At 42.6% G+C, this 15421-nt stretch overlaps 1 protein-coding gene across 3 annotated transcripts in view; it reads right to left on the reverse strand.

The window, feature by feature from the left end:
• Positions 1-411: 411 nt before the first annotated feature.
• CHST3 (carbohydrate sulfotransferase 3) overlaps positions 412-15421 on the reverse strand; it is a 64554-nt gene continuing 49544 nt past the window's right edge. Inside the window, exons 1-4 of one of the 3 annotated variants that reach the window (XM_070752201.1) lie at positions 12757-12849; positions 11109-11351; positions 8074-8350; positions 412-4718 (exon numbers count right to left, since the gene is read on the reverse strand). In XM_070752201.1, coding sequence (XP_070608302.1) covers positions 3479-4718; positions 8074-8210 — 1377 coding nt within the window. In that variant the 5' untranslated portion in view covers positions 8211-8350; positions 11109-11351; positions 12757-12849 and the 3' untranslated portion in view covers positions 412-3478. Of the gene's footprint in view, positions 4719-8073; positions 8351-11108; positions 11352-12756; positions 12850-15421 lie in introns of those variants that run through there. The other 2 variants (XM_070752202.1, XM_070752203.1) reach the window with 2 other exon arrangements.

Consider the following 15421-nt stretch of genomic DNA (forward strand, 5'->3'; position numbering starts at 1 on the left):
GCATGCCTGAAACCGGCAGACCAGGTGGTTGGTGCACATGTGTAGGAAACCGGAAGATCTTCCCAGCATGCGCATGTGCACCAGGTAGCTGGTCTTCCTGTTTCTGCCATGCGCACATGTGCGCCCCCTCCTTTTGGTTTCACTGCCCTATACCTTTTCTGGCATGTGGCTGTCCAGACTCTTCTTTAAAATCTTCAGTGATCGAACACCCACAACTTCTAGAGACAAGCTGACCCTCTACTTGATTGTTCTCATTGTTAGAAAGTTTCTCTTTAATTAATCAAAATTAATTAAATTAATTCCGGTTGTTTCTCTCCTTGACTGGTTTCCATCTGTTGCTTCTTGTCCTGCCCTCTGGTGCTCTGCAAAATAGGTTGACCCCGCTTTTTGGAAAATCAAGTTGACTTCTGATTCTTGGGAAAACTGTTTTTATTTTTGTGCAGTTTTGATTCCTTCTACCAAAGCAACAGTCATCTCCTCCGTACAATAAATAAATAAATGAACCCCAGAGTTTACAGCTTTCAGAAAGGAAAGAGCAGAAAGTTCAAAATAAGGCAGGAAGTTGTGGCTTTTAAAAAAAAAATCCAGTCCCAGCTCTTCCACATAAATAATCGTAACAAAATTAAGATAAATTTCCCAGCTCTGCCACCGTCGCCACCAAACAGAGAAATGTAAGAGTAGTCCATCACAAAGGGAAAAACACTATTGCGCAGCAAATATAGTGCTGGTTGAAACGTCTAATTCAGAATGTTTTTGTAGGAAAGTTAGGAATATTTCAACACACTTCCTTTAAAAGAATTGCATGTAGTTCTGAAACAGAGCTTATCCAAGGTTATAGAGAGAGGTCAAAAGGCTTGTTAAAGAGAAAAAGATACGTGCACAAGCACACCTGTAGTGCAAGAGGACGATCCATCTGTGCAGTGGGTTAAATCAGGGGTGAAATGCTATCAGTTTGGGGGGTACCAGTAGTGGTGGCCATCGGTGGTTTGGATAACTGGCGGCATCGTGAACCTCCGTTCACATCACCATTTTCTTGTTTTTAACCCTCTTCACATGCACAGAGGGTGAAAAAATACACACGATAGCACACGCACAAAGCACACACTTCTGAACCAGTAGATTTCATTGCTAGTTAACAGAAATGGGATAACTAACTGACTGAAAGACTGCTATGACTTATATTTGAGGGTAAGCTGACACAGTGTATGAATCATGTAGACATGGCACCACTTTATAAGTTGGAAAATTAAATCATAACCGTGGGTGGAATCAATTGTGGGAATATTAGCCAATGCTCCATCTTTTTTCTTTCCTGGTAACTTTTGTAGACCTATCCAGCTTCTTTCTGCAATTCTGACATGCAGTGGGGCTTTATAGCTTTAAGGTTCTGATTTTGGCCAGAACCTTGGAGGAACTTAATGATATCTGGGAGCTCTTTTATTCAGAGATAAATCTCCATTATCATATGCTGTTTGGAAGCTGGTACTCTTTCTTGCAAGCAAACAAGAGAGGCAAGGCATCCTCACGATTACACATTCTTGCCACATCTGTGCAAAGCCCATTCCTGCTCACTCACTCAACGCCATGAAACCAAAGGATAGTCACATTGATCTTTGTTACTTGGAGTGTGTATCAAAACAAACGTGGTTGCTTATTTACTGCAGTGCTCCACGGAAAAGAAGACAAGAAATAGTTATTTAAACAATTTTCTTTGTTGTTTTGTTTAAGAAAAGGAACAAAAAACGGCTGGAACATTAAATGTTCTTCTCACTACAGATAAGAAAAAATGTGTAGTTGTTAAATTACCACTGCCAGACAATCACCCGTGACTGACTGTTAATGAAACTGCACAGAGAGGTGACAAACGTTTTCTTTGTGTGTGTGTGTTTAGACCCTGATATTAATCTATCCATTTATTAACTCAAAATGAGACGTGATAATCCATGTCAACCTTTCGCAAAATTGAGTACGTTGAAAATGTCACTGCTCAGATAAAATTCCTGGGAATTTGGAGGTGGGGGTAGATTAGACTTCAACCATATTGAGATAAAACCAGGTTGAATTGCCACCCCAAGTGGTACCCACTTTGGGGGAGGCAATCAAAATCTTGATACGGCTCCCACTGTGGGATGAAATACCAAATTCCCAGTGATGTTAATAAGTGCTTCTGATGAACAGCTAAATGAAATTCATTAGATGTTTCCTGCTGGATCCAGCACTGGAAATTAGTCAGAGGAATTTTAGAGTGGCAACCAAGGAGCCTTTTTCTCTTTCGGTTATATTTTGCTGCCTCCCTCTTGACCAAATCCACCTGCTCTCTTTCTCTCTCCCTTTCTGCTTCAACAAATGTGGTTTGGAAGAAACTATCTCTCTCCCCCCTCCCCAAGAAATTACAGAAGAGACAATTTCCAACATCACCTTGAAGGACAGAAACAATTATAGGGATTAAAGAGAAAAATGCAATTAAAGCCACTACTTTCTTCCATTGGATGAGAAAGCAGCATTCTTCACTTTAGTGTCCCAGACACCAGATGAAGGTTTGTGATACAGAGATAAGAAAGAAAAGCAGACAAAAAAAACTTTTTTTAAAAAAAGATAATGGACAGCACAACCACTAATGGCATAAGAAAAGTTCACGTCCACAGATGTAGAGTGATTATTGTCCCAGTCTCTTTCTCTTAGAGTATTTCATTGCTTGTTTGCTTTAAATCTCTCAAAGCACTGAGTGAGTTAGGATAAAAACAATATTAGGTGCATAAAACTGTGTGTGGCCCAAAGTCTCCTTACAGGTAGAGCCACCTCTGTTCTACGCCATGCACCTCGCTTCTCCAGTCACACCTCCTCCATTTAAACAAGGCCTCAATTTATCTGAGGGTTTAAGGGGAAACATGTACAAAACACGCTCTGTCTACACATGAACCGGTCAGCTTTCTCGCTCTCTAAGTAAGTTTCTTTCCTTCCAAATATCTGGTTGACGGATTCTTTAAGGCTGCCTTAAGACGAGATTAGTGCAACATTCCGCTCCTCTCACAGGTTGTCTGCAAGCGAAGAAGCCCATGCTTTTCTTCCAAGTGATAAATTTATTTTTAAATATATAAAACATTCACTCTCTTTGGCTGTTTAGTGAAGGTGAGAGACAAACATCTCCGGCAGAAAGCATGTGGACATGAGGTAGGGAAACTGGGACACAGGGTTTAATCCTCCATGCCGTGTTCGCTTCTGAATACATCCTTGCGCCAGTGTTGTGGTCCCATTATAATCCACCTGGAAGTGTCAGGGCAACCAGTGATGCTTACTTCCAGATAAAGCCAAAGGCTCTTTGGCTTGAATACTCAAGATGGGTGGAAGCAACTTGTCCCCCAACACTTCCTGCCCATGTGTTCCTTCCTGAATATATATATATTCTTGCATTCTCTCTTCCTCAATTCAAAGAACGCTAGGATTGGGGGGAACAAAAATTCATCAATGAAGGCAACTTTTACGTAATCCAGAAGTTCCTCCTCTCTTCTAGCAAGCTGATGGATCTGTTGGTAAGAGTCTCAGCACTGTTGGCCAACTTGTAGCCAAAGAGATTCATGGCTGGAGTGCAGACGTTCTGGACCACCTGGGCGAGTTTGAAGGGGATGCTGAATCGCCACTTCTCAAACTGTTCAGAGGAGTTTTTCTGGGTGGAGTAGATGCCATTGCTATCTTGAGGGGCCTGTGTATTTTTACGGATCCAGTCCTCCACCTGCGTGGTGAGAGCAATGCCGGTAAATTTGTATATCTCCTTGGCTTTTTGGAGCGGGGATCTCGCAATGTCCTCGTAGCGGACCAGCATGTAGCGGCCTTGAAGCCATGCTGGCTGCTTTAAACCAAGTTCGGCCGAGAGTCGGATGCTTTCACAGTTGCCTCGTAACCTCTGAACTTCATCTTCATTAAGGGTGGCTACACCTTCATTAGCCCATTTCTTCCAGGTTTCATACTTCCCCGAAAAAGCCACCATGCGGGAGGCCAGCACCGCGCGAGGATCTCGCACCAGCTGAATTATCCTCAAGTCCAGGCGGGGATCTTCGACTAACGGACGCAAGAATTCCAGCTGTCGAATGCGGACAGCCTTAAGGGCCATGTGTTCCTTCTGCAGGCAGGCCTCCACTGCCAGAGTCACATTCAAGGGGCCGCAGCGGCGGTTCTTGCAGTGGTACTTCTCAAAGACCTTCTTGACAAAGGGGGTGCAAACAGGCTCCTCGCACAAAGAGCGGCTTGAACCACGCCGGAAGAGAAAGTGAGTCAGGTGGTCCTCTGGGAATGGGATGATGAAGTTTTCCAAAATGTAAAGGTCGCAGAGGAAGAGCTGCTTCAAAACATCTCTGTAGACAAGGGCTGACCCCACCGCGTTCGCGCCGCCCGATTCGAAAGACACTGTCCTTTCTACGTGCCACAGGGGCTCAAAGAGGTAGAAAATGTTGCCCTGCTGGTTGAAGAATTCCCCTACAAAGGAAGAGCCGGTACGGGTGGTGGCCATGAGGAGCACGTGTTTCCGTGTCCTTTTCGTGGGGGGGAGCAGAGTGCCACCAAGCTGCAGAGTGATGTTCCTCAACCGGTGCTTCAGCTGGGAGAAGGCCAGGTCCAGCGTGCTGAGTGACAAGAGGGAACCATTCTCCGGCGGCAGCAACCCAGAATCGGTGCTGTTGGCTTCTGGCAGGGATTGTGGAGACTGCTTCAGTTTGTCTGAAACCCTGTGAAGAGAAAGAGTAAATAATCAGGGCCAATAACAGCAGTGTGTCAACGCCCAAAATAGCATCTGAGAAATAAATCAGAATCCACGCCAATCCTCACACAAGAGGTTCGGTTTATTAGCAGAGCTATGTTGGATTCGTTTAAACTCAATATATTTAACACACTGCTAAACTCTAGAGATATCAACACATTGTTGCTTTTAATAGGATCATACAGTATCTACCATATTTTTTGGACTATAAGAGGCATCGGTGGAGAAGACGCAACAAAATTTTGAAGATGTAAGTGAGAAAAAAAAGTTTTATGTTCTCCCCGGCCCCCGTGAGCATTCTGCAGGTCTCCCAAATATTCTGTGTGCCCATTTTTCACCTGTTTTTGCAGAAATCAGGGTGTGCAGAGGGCTTGGGAGGCCGGCAAAGTGCTTCTGGGGGCTGGGGGAAGACAGAAAAAAACCAGTTTTTGCAAAAAACTGTGACTTTTTTGTAAAAACGGGCCTTTTTGCCTTCCCCCAGCCCCCAGAAGCACTCTGCAGGCCTCCCAAACTCTCTGTGCACCTCATTTTTTGCAAAAAAATGACCCTCTTTTCACCTTTTTTTCCCAACACATGGGGCATGCAGAGGTTTTGGGAGGCCTGTAGAGTGCTTCTAGGGACTGAGGGAAAGCAAAGACGCCTCCGTTTTTGCCTTCCCTCAGTCCCCAGGAGTGCTCTGCAGACCTCCCAAACTCTCTGCACACCCCATTTTGCAAAAAATGGGCCAATTTTCATAAAAATGTTATGGAGGGCAGGGCTTCAGGCGGCCAAAAATAGCTGTATTCAGTATATAAGACACACCAAAATTTCCATCCTCTTTTATCCGCACGAATCTCTGCCGCACAAATCCCAGCGACTGATTAGGTCCCACAGAGTCGGCCTTCTCCGGGTCCCGTCGACTAAACAATGTCGTTTGGTGGGTCCCATGGGAAGAGCCTTCTCTGTGGCGGCCCCGACCCTCTGGAACTAGCTCCCCCCTGAGATTAGAACTGCCCCCACTCTCCTTGCCTTTCGTAAACTCCTTAAAACCCACCTCTGCCGTCAGGCATGGGGGAATTGAGACATCTCCCCCGGGCCTATACAATTCATGTATGGTATGTTTGTATGTATGTCTGCTTTAATAACGGGGTTTTTAAAAATGTTTTTAAATTATTAAATTTGTCTTGAATTGTTTTATTGTTGTTGTGAGCTGCCCCGAGTCTACGGAGAAGGGGGCGGCATACAAATGTAATGAATTAAATTAAATTAAATTAACAAAACAAAACAAAACAATCTCTGATACTACAAAATTACAGTAATTCTTATACTCCAAAAATACGGTAACAGGTAATTCTACCTGTTGAAACCTTGTAACTTCTCAAAAGATCCGGGCAACATTTTAAGGCATTCTGAAGCTTGCCAATCCTGTTTGTATGCAATGATGACTGCTATTCTAGATGACTGCCTTGCACAGACCAGTTGTAGCCTTATAGACGGATTCTTTAATGTATGTCAGTAGTAGCATGAAAGTATGAAAATACTTTTCCTATACTTACTTGTAATTATAATGTATTACTTATTATTGCTTCTGATTGTATAAATATCCTAAGCATTCAGTCCTGGTACCATAAATGATTTACTGTACTACAATGCCTCCGCGCTTTAGTAATTTGGATGCTCAATGTTAAGTTAGAAGGACCTTGTCTATCTTCCTTAGTTGTATATGGCTTGCTGTTATGCCCTTTGTTAAAAAGGCATTATAAATAAACTATTGTTATTGTTATTGTTATTATTACATGTAACCCTAGATTAATATTGCAGATAGATTCCTGTAAAATTAGACAGTAAAATTACATATTTGCTTATAGAACCTGAACAAAAAAGCAAAGAGATGTAGTACATAGAACAATAATGTAAATACTTACAAGTTTTATTCTTGGGGGGGGGGGATAAATTACCTCTTCAGGCAGAGACCTCCAATGATAGCTAAATCCTAAATCCTATTTGGACCGGGAGTCACTGCTCACAGTCACTCATGCCCTCATCACCTCGAGGCTCAACTACTGTAATGTCTCTACATGGGGCTACCTTTGAAAAGTGTTCGGAAACTTCAGATCATGCAGAATGCAGCTGTGAGAGCAATCATGGGCTTCCCCAGGTATGCCCATGTTACACCAACACTCCGCAGTCTGCATTGGTTGCCGATCAGTTTCCGGTCACAAAGTGTTGGTCATCACCTATAAAGCCCTTCATGGCACCGGACCAGGGTATCTATGAGACCGCCTTCTGCTGCACGAATCCCAGCGACCGGTTAGGTCCCACAGAGTTGGCCTTCTCCGGGTCCCGTCGACTAAACAATGTCATTTGGTGAGACCCAGGGAAAAAGCCTTCTCTGTGGCGGCCCCGGCCCTCTGGAACCAACTCCCCCCGGAGATTAGAATTGCCCCCAACCTCCTCGCCTTTCATAAGCTCCTTAAAACCTGCCTCTGTTGTCAGGCATGGAGGAACTGAGATATTTTTTCCCCCTAGGCCTTTAAAATTCATGCATGGTATGTTTGTATGGATGGATGTTTGGTTTTACAATAAGGGTTTTTTAGTTGTTTAAGTATTGGATTTACATGCTGTTTTTTATTACTGTTGTTAGCCGCCCCGAGTCTATGGAGAGGGGCGGCATACAAATCCAATAAATGAATGAATGAATGAATGAATGAATGAATGAATGAATGAATAAATAAATAAATAAATAAATGCTGGTTAATTTCTATCTGTGGCAGGACTTGCGTGTTCCTTTTAACCCACAGCTTTGTTAAACAAATCCTACCAAATGGGGCTTATTTAATCAATCATGCTTGTGATACGTCATCTCAACCAGATGGGACAGCTGTGTACAAGTAATTTATTTATTTATTCAGCTTCTACATTATATTCAATTTATATTTTATTAGTTGGTCAGTGAATGTGTGGGTGTGTATTCATATTTATTCCCTTTGGCTTGAGGAATAAGCATTATTGACTGATAATTGATCTCAGTCCATGTTCAAGAGCAGGGGATCCCCAAACTTGGCAACATTAAGACTTGTGGACTTCAACTCCCAGAATTCTGAGAGTTGAAATCCACAAGTCTTAAAGCCACCATGTTTGAAGACCTCTGCTCAAGAGAACCATCTGGCTGCATTTGTGAATAAAGATGCAACTTAATTCAGACTGGGAAATGTTAATATTTACCTGGTTCCAAAAGACTGGTGAACTGGTGGGACTGGCAAGGTAAGATACAGCCTGAAGGCCAGAGAGCAAGACCAAGAAAGCCTCTTTTCCAGCACAGCCTCTTTTTCTCCCCACCCTACCTTGAGATGATGTTGTTCTCCTTCTCAATTATCACAAGGGCTACCACAAAGACCAGAAGGATGGTGTACTTGCTCTTCATCCTGAGGCGGTGAAGGAGTTCCCAGATATCTTGAGACAACGTGAGAATTTTATCCATGGGGAAAAGAATGTATTTTTTTCAAGAGACTGCCAGTGAAAATTCCCTCACAGAGGGGAAAAATGAAACTTTCGTTGTCCTTTTCAGTGATATGGAAAGCAGTCTCTGAGATTAGTTTATCTTCTTTGAGCGATGTTTCCCTGCAGAAAGGAAGATAGAATGGATTGAACATCTTCCCTTTAGGCTGAGGAATAAAATAAATCATTTCAAGCCTTTTCTTGGATAATTGCTGGCCTCACATATCATGGCCTTCTCTGTGGCGGCCCCGACCCTCTGGAATCAACTCCCCCCCGGAGATTAGAACTTCCCCCACCCTCCCTTTCTTTCGTAAACTACTCAAGACTCACTTATACCGCCAGGCATGAGGGAGTTGAGACACCTTTCCCCCAGGCTCTTTTATATTTTGTTTTATGTTTGGTATGAATGTGTTGTTTGGGTTTTTTTAAAAAAATATGATAGGGTTTTATATGTTTTTTTAATATTAGATTTGTTCTACTATAATATTGTTTTTATTATTGTTGTGAGCCGCCCCGAGTCTTCAGAGAGGGGCGGCATACAAATCTAATAAATTATTATTATTATTATTATTATTATTATTATTATTATTTATTATTATTATTATTATACTGTGATTTGCATTCATCCTGATACAGAACACCGAATTATAGGATTGGAAGGGATCTTATAGGTCAGTGATGGCAAACCTATGACGCGGGGTGCCACAGGTGGCACACGGAGCCATATCTGTTGGCATGTGAGTTGTTGCCCTAGCTCAGCTCCAATGTGCATGTGTTTGCGGGCCAGCTGATTTATGGCTTGCACAGAGACTCTGGAAGGACTTTTTGGCTTCCAGAGAGTCTCTGGGGGGATGGAGGGGGGCGTTTTTTCTCTCCCCATGCTCCAGGGAAGCCTTTGGAGCCTGGAGAGGGTAAAACACAAGCCTACTGGGCCCACCAAAAGTTAGGAAACAGGCCATTTCCGGCCTCCAGGGGGCGTGGGAAGTTGTTTTAGCCCTCTCTAGGTGAAATTATGTTGAATTATGGTTGTGGGCATACGCCCACGCTCTTTCAGCACCCAAGGGAAAAAAAGGTGTGCCATCACTGTTATAGGAGCAGGCGCAGAAGTGAAATTTTGTGAATCCGTTGTCTGAGCAGGCACGGAAGTGACAATGTCTCAAGAGGACATAGTAATACGAACCGGTGGCAAAGGGAAGTGGAACCCACCCCTGGTTCTAAGCCACAAACCAACCACATTTTGACTTAGTATAATGCAGTATAAGGTAAATGGAGAAAAAGTGATCTTGTTTAGCTCTTTGATGGTTAGGATTTCATTCTGAAGATGTCTCTGGGGCATGTCCTTGATTTAGGCATCTATCCAAAACGGTAATTTTATTTCTTTGCAATTCAGAGTTAAACAGCACAACCAAACTACAGGTAGCCCTTGAGTTATGACCACAATGGAACTGCCAGTCCTGGTTATAAGTCAGATCACCTCATACAATCAACCTGATTTTGCAACTTTTTCACAGCACCGTCTAGCAAATGCTGCAATTAAGCAAACAATGTGGTCATAAAGTGAACCTAGGGTTTGCTACATGCTGTTTTTGCAAAAAAACAAAACAAAACAAACCCCAAACCCAGAAATAAATGCTGGTTTTTACAAAATCCTTATAAAACGTGGTCATTGCAAAGGCAAACTGCTGCAAACAGCTGTAAATGCAGCTTAGTTGCAGAGTGTAACTGGGTGAGGCAGGGTTGCCAGAATCTGGATTATAAATATATCCAGATCAGGCATTAAGTGAATGGTCATAAGTCAAGAAATTGTATGCCAATCTTGCTGGCTAAGCAGGTTGCCAAATTGTTCTTACATAAAAAACCCTTCCCTCTTGAATAGAGAAAACTAGCAACCTCCGGAACCGCCTGCTACCGCACGAATCCCAGCGACCGATAAGGTCCCACAGAGTTGGCCTTCTCCAGGTCCCGTCGACAAAACAATGTTGTTTGGCGGGTCCCAGGGGAAGAGCCTTCTCTGTGGCGACCCCGGCCCTCTGGAACCAACTCCCCCCGGAGATGAGAACTGCCCCCACCCTCCTTGTCTTTCGTAAACTACTCAAGACTCATTTATACCGCCAGGCATGGGGGAGTTGAGACACCAGGCTTTTTTATACTTTGTTTTATGTTTGGTATGAATGTGCTGTTTGGTTTTTTAAATAATGATAAGGTTTTATATGTTTTTTAATATTAGATTTGTTCCACTACTATATTGTTTTTATTACTGTTGTGAGCCGCCCCGAGTCTTCGGAGAGGGGCGGCATACAAATCTAATAAATAATGATAATGATAATGATAATAATAATAATAATAATAATAGCTTATCAAAAGCATTTAGCCCTAAATATACCGAAAATATTTAACAGTATAGATATAATGTTAAATAACAAAGAATTTAAAAAGTAATGCTGATAGCTTAAGCATGGAAAAATGTTGCCTGTCTGTTAAATATAATACGTATTAGAATCAAAATCACTCAGGGTTTGGAAGAGAAAGAGGAAGTAGGAAGGAAGGGAAGAAGGAAAGAAGGGAAGGGGAAGAGAAGGAGGAAGAAGGTAGGTAGGGGAGAAGGAGTGTGAAGAAAAGGAAAAACAGACTGAATAGCAACAGCAAGGCTACGTGTAAAAATAGGTTATTGAACTCTGATTGATTTGAAAATATGCTATTGATATATTCTTAAGGTATATGTATTGACGCATGTATAAAAACTAGACAAAAATTAAAAAAAACTTTAAAAAATATTTCGCCCACATTTTTCCCTCTCGTGTTTATTATTTTATAGATATAGACCATTAAAAAAAAAGTCTGAACATTACAGCAATGCAATAATACTTAAAAGAGTTGTAACCTGATCCTCTTGGCTTTGCTCTCTCTTCTGTCTTTTGGGAGACTGTTTTTCCCCATTAGTTTTCTGAGAATCAAAACTCTGGCTTTGCCATCATGGCTGATAAAATTCATTACGCGTGATAAAGCTGCCATTAATTAAGACAACGGTGCACGCTTTGGCAATTACATCTTTCAGGTCTTCTGCAAGCCGCTCTCAACTATTCATGAAAGGCGCTCATTTTTTTTTCTCAGGCTTTCAGGCAACCTGGGAAAAAAACACGAAGGATGTTGCTGCAATGTACTCCCTGTTAGCGACTACTTTACCTTTAACAACAACAACACAAGAGCACGCAATAGATACAAACTAAATGTAAATCGCTCCAAACTAGACTGCAGAAAATACGATTTCAGCAATAGAGTGGTCAACGCCTGGAATTCACTACCAGACTGTTGTTTCTTCCCCCAATCCCAAAATTTTTAACCTTACATTATCTACAATAGACCTCTGCCCTTTTCTAAGAGGTCTGTAAGGGGGCGTGCCTTCCGTTACTGTCTTAATGTCTTTTTGTCTTTTCTATCTCTACTTTATACTTATATTATGTTAAACATACTACAATACAATGCTATATTTGCATGACAAATAAAATAAAATAAAATAAAATATATACAGTGTTCCCTCGCTTTTCACGGGGGATGCGTTCCGAGACCGCCCACGAAAGTCGAAATTCCGCGAAGTAGAGATGCGGAAGTAAATACACTATTTTTGGCTATGAACAGTATCACAAACCTTCCCTTAAACACTTTAAACCCCTAAATTGCAATTTTCCATTCCCTTAGCAACCATTTAGATTATTACTCACCATGTTTATTTATTAAAGTTTATTTAAAAAAAATTATTAAAGGCAGACGAAAGTTTGGCGATGACATATGACGTCATCGGGTGGGAAAAATCGGGTGGTATAGGGAAAAAACTCGCGAAGTATTTTTTAATTAATATTTTTGAAAAACCGCGGTAGACTTTTTGCGAAGTTCGAACCCGCGAAAATAAAATATATATAGTGTTCCCTCGTTTTTCACGGGGGATGCGTTCCGAGACCGCCCACGAAAGTCGAAATTCCGCGAAGTAGAGATGCGGAAGTAAATACACTATTTTTGGCTATGAACAGTATCACAAACCTTCCCTTAAACACTTTAAACCCCTAAATTGCAATTTTCCATTCCCTTAGCAACCATTTAGATTATTACTCACCATGTTTATTTATTAAAATTTATTTTAAAAAAATTATTAAAGGCAGACGAAAGTTTGGCGATGACATATGACGTCATCGGGTGGGGAAAATCGGGTGGTATAGGGAAAAAACTCGCGAAGTATTTTTTTAATTAATATTTTTGAAAAACCGCGGTAGACTTTTTGCGAAGTTCGAACCCACGAAAATCGAGGGAACACTGTAATATAATATAATATAAATAAATAAATAAATAACAGAATCAAATGGCCTTTAGTCCACCTTTCTTTAAAGCACCGAAGACCAACTTTAAAAAGGAGCAAAAGAAAACAAACTGATTCTTGTTAGCTATATCAATTATCATATTTAAAGGGGAGGGGAGATCAGTCCCAAGAACATTAAACTTGCTATCTTGCCAAAGAGAAGCAATGAGCTAGTAATTACCTTCGGAGGGGCATTATGTTCCAACAAACTCAGAGTGCAGTGAAAGCTTTTGTGTCTATATAGCCAAATTGCTCCTCCCAGGATTTAACACTTGCTTGATGGAAGGCTTAAAGAGACAGCCTTCTAATGTGGACAATAAATAAACTGAAAAGTTGGCATATAGGGATGAAAACAGATGCCCTTGAAAAGGCCAAGCAGTTTTCCCACCCACACAAGAGCTCTGACTCCATGGGACTACGGGACTTCTCAAATTCTTTGCTTGGAGTAGATCTTAGTCTATGGGTGGGCAACTATGACCCTTTTACGACCTGTGGACTTCAACTCCCAGAATTCCTGAGCCATCTAGCCTGTTTGTTACATAGCTGGCTCAGGAGTTCTGGGAGTTGAAGTCCATAAAATGTAAAAGAGCCATAGTTATTTAACCCCATCTTAGTCCTTTAGTTTGTTAAACTAGCCCAATGGAAATGTCCCACAATGCATTCCTTGCAATTCTAATCCACTTACACTTTAGAGATTTTACTTTGTCAATATTAACACTTTTAGATACTTGTCATTTTACAAGTACAACAGAACAGAATAGAATTCTTTATTGGCCAAGTGTGATTGGTCACACAAGGAATTTGTCTTGGGTGCATATGGTCCCATATCATATTTATTAAAACGTTAGTATTTATATTATCATTTAATGTAGGCTGCACCCTGGATCTCACTTATAAATGTTAGTTAGCTTGTTTTATAAACACATTTTAACTATGACTTAAATCTGTTTATTATTCATGCTGGTCTTCCACCACACAATAAATTGAATTGAAATTGCACAAGGCTAGTAGCTGCAATTAAGTAAGACTTGCTTTCTTTAATTGAATGAAGGATGGGATGATGGAATATATGTACACATGAGGCCCTGGGAAGTGGAGATAGGACCCAGGTGTGGATGAAATGGGCATGAGAGTGAAGAATATAAATTCTGAGGGGGGGGGGCATTTTCTCTTGTCTTCATTTTTTTGCCTTAAAACAAACAAGCAGCTTTGGTCTCTCTCTCTCTCTCCCCCCTCTCTCCCTCTTCCCCTCCCCCTCTCTCCCTGCCTCTTTCCCTCCCCTCTCTCTCCCTCCCTCTCTCCCCCTCCCTCTCTCCCTCTCTCGCCTTCTCTCTCCCTCTCCCTCTCTCCCTCCCTCTCCTTCTCCCTCTCTCCCTCCTCTCTCCCTCCCTTTCTCCCTTCCTTCTCTCCCTCCCTCCCTCCCTCTCTCCTCTCTCTCCCCTCCCTCTCTTCTTCTCTCTCCTTCTCTCTCCCTCCCTCTCTCCCCTCCCTCCCTCTCTCCCTCTATCTCCTTCTTTCTCCCTCCCTTTCTCTCCCTCTCTCCCTCCCCCTCTCTCTCCCTCCGTCCCTCTCTCCTCTCTCTCCCCTCCCTCTCTTCTTCTCTCTCCTTCTCTCTCCCTCCCTTCTCTCTCTCCCTCCCTCTCTCCCCTCCCTCCCTCTCCCTCTATCTCCTTCTCTCTCCCTCCCTTTCTCTCCCTCTCTCCCTCCCCCTCTCTCTCCCTCCGTCCCTCTCTCCTCTCTCTCCCCTCCCTCTCTTCTTCTCTCTCCTTCTCTCTCCCTCCCTTCTCTCTCTCCCTCCCTCTCTCCCCTCCCTCCCTCTCTCCCTCTATCTCCTTCTCTCTCCCTCCCTTTCTCTCCCTCTCTCCCTCCCCCTCTCTCTCCCTCCGTCCCTCTCTCCCCTAGAGGAGGGGAGAGGGGAGGAGAAGGGGGAGTTGCCTTGAGACAAAACTGTTGTGTTATTTCTCTCTGCAGAGAGTGGAGTCGCAGGGTTGCTGCCTTAGACAAAGAATTAAAAATTGCTTCTATTCTTATCTATAGTTACAGCTATCTTCAACAGGTAGCATTAACTATTAAGCCATGTAGACAGCGGTGGGCTTCTAGCCGGAATGCTAAATTGGGCTCGCCACCGTGACTTGTGAGTGCTTGTGGGGCCAGCGCAATTTTGCTTGGTGTGATGGGGGCATTCAACTCCTGGGCCTTGTAATTGCCGCAGAACAATTCTGCCTCAACTGGGCTAATTTGAAAGTCTGCCAAAAGGGAAAATTGTGCCATCCCATTGGTGTTAGGAACCAGAGAGATGAATCCATAACCTGCTCTTTCAGGTCTCCCAAAGCATGGATCTCCAACCTTGGCAACTTTAAGCCTGGCAGACTTCAACTCCCAGAAATTCTGGTTGGAGACTCCTGTTCTAAAGTGCATCCATTACCACGGTTACTGGGTCCATCTACCTTGCAGTTGGTTGTCTTCTTCTCTTTCCTTCTACCTTTCCCAGCATCAGAACCTTCTCCAAAATGTCCCTTACGTTATAATGTCTGGATAATTTGAGCCCTGGTTACTTGTGCTTCTAGTGAGATATCTGGGTTGATTTGTTCAATGATGGATATGCTTGTTTTCTTCTTCAGGAATCAAAAACGTTGATACTATTTATGTCCAACATTCGTCAAAGTCCAACTTTTGCTTCCATAGAGTCTTACAGAGCGTACATCAGTTTGCATGATGCTGATCTTTGTAAAGTATAGACCAGGGGTAGGGAAAGTTGGCTCTTCTATGACACGTGGACTTCAACTCCCAGAATTCCTGAGATAGCATGATTGGCTCACGAATTCTGGGAGTTGAAGTCCACAGGT

Source organism: Erythrolamprus reginae, chromosome 5 (genome assembly GCF_031021105.1).
Source record: "Erythrolamprus reginae isolate rEryReg1 chromosome 5, rEryReg1.hap1, whole genome shotgun sequence".
NCBI lineage: Eukaryota > Metazoa > Chordata > Lepidosauria > Squamata > Dipsadidae > Erythrolamprus > Erythrolamprus reginae.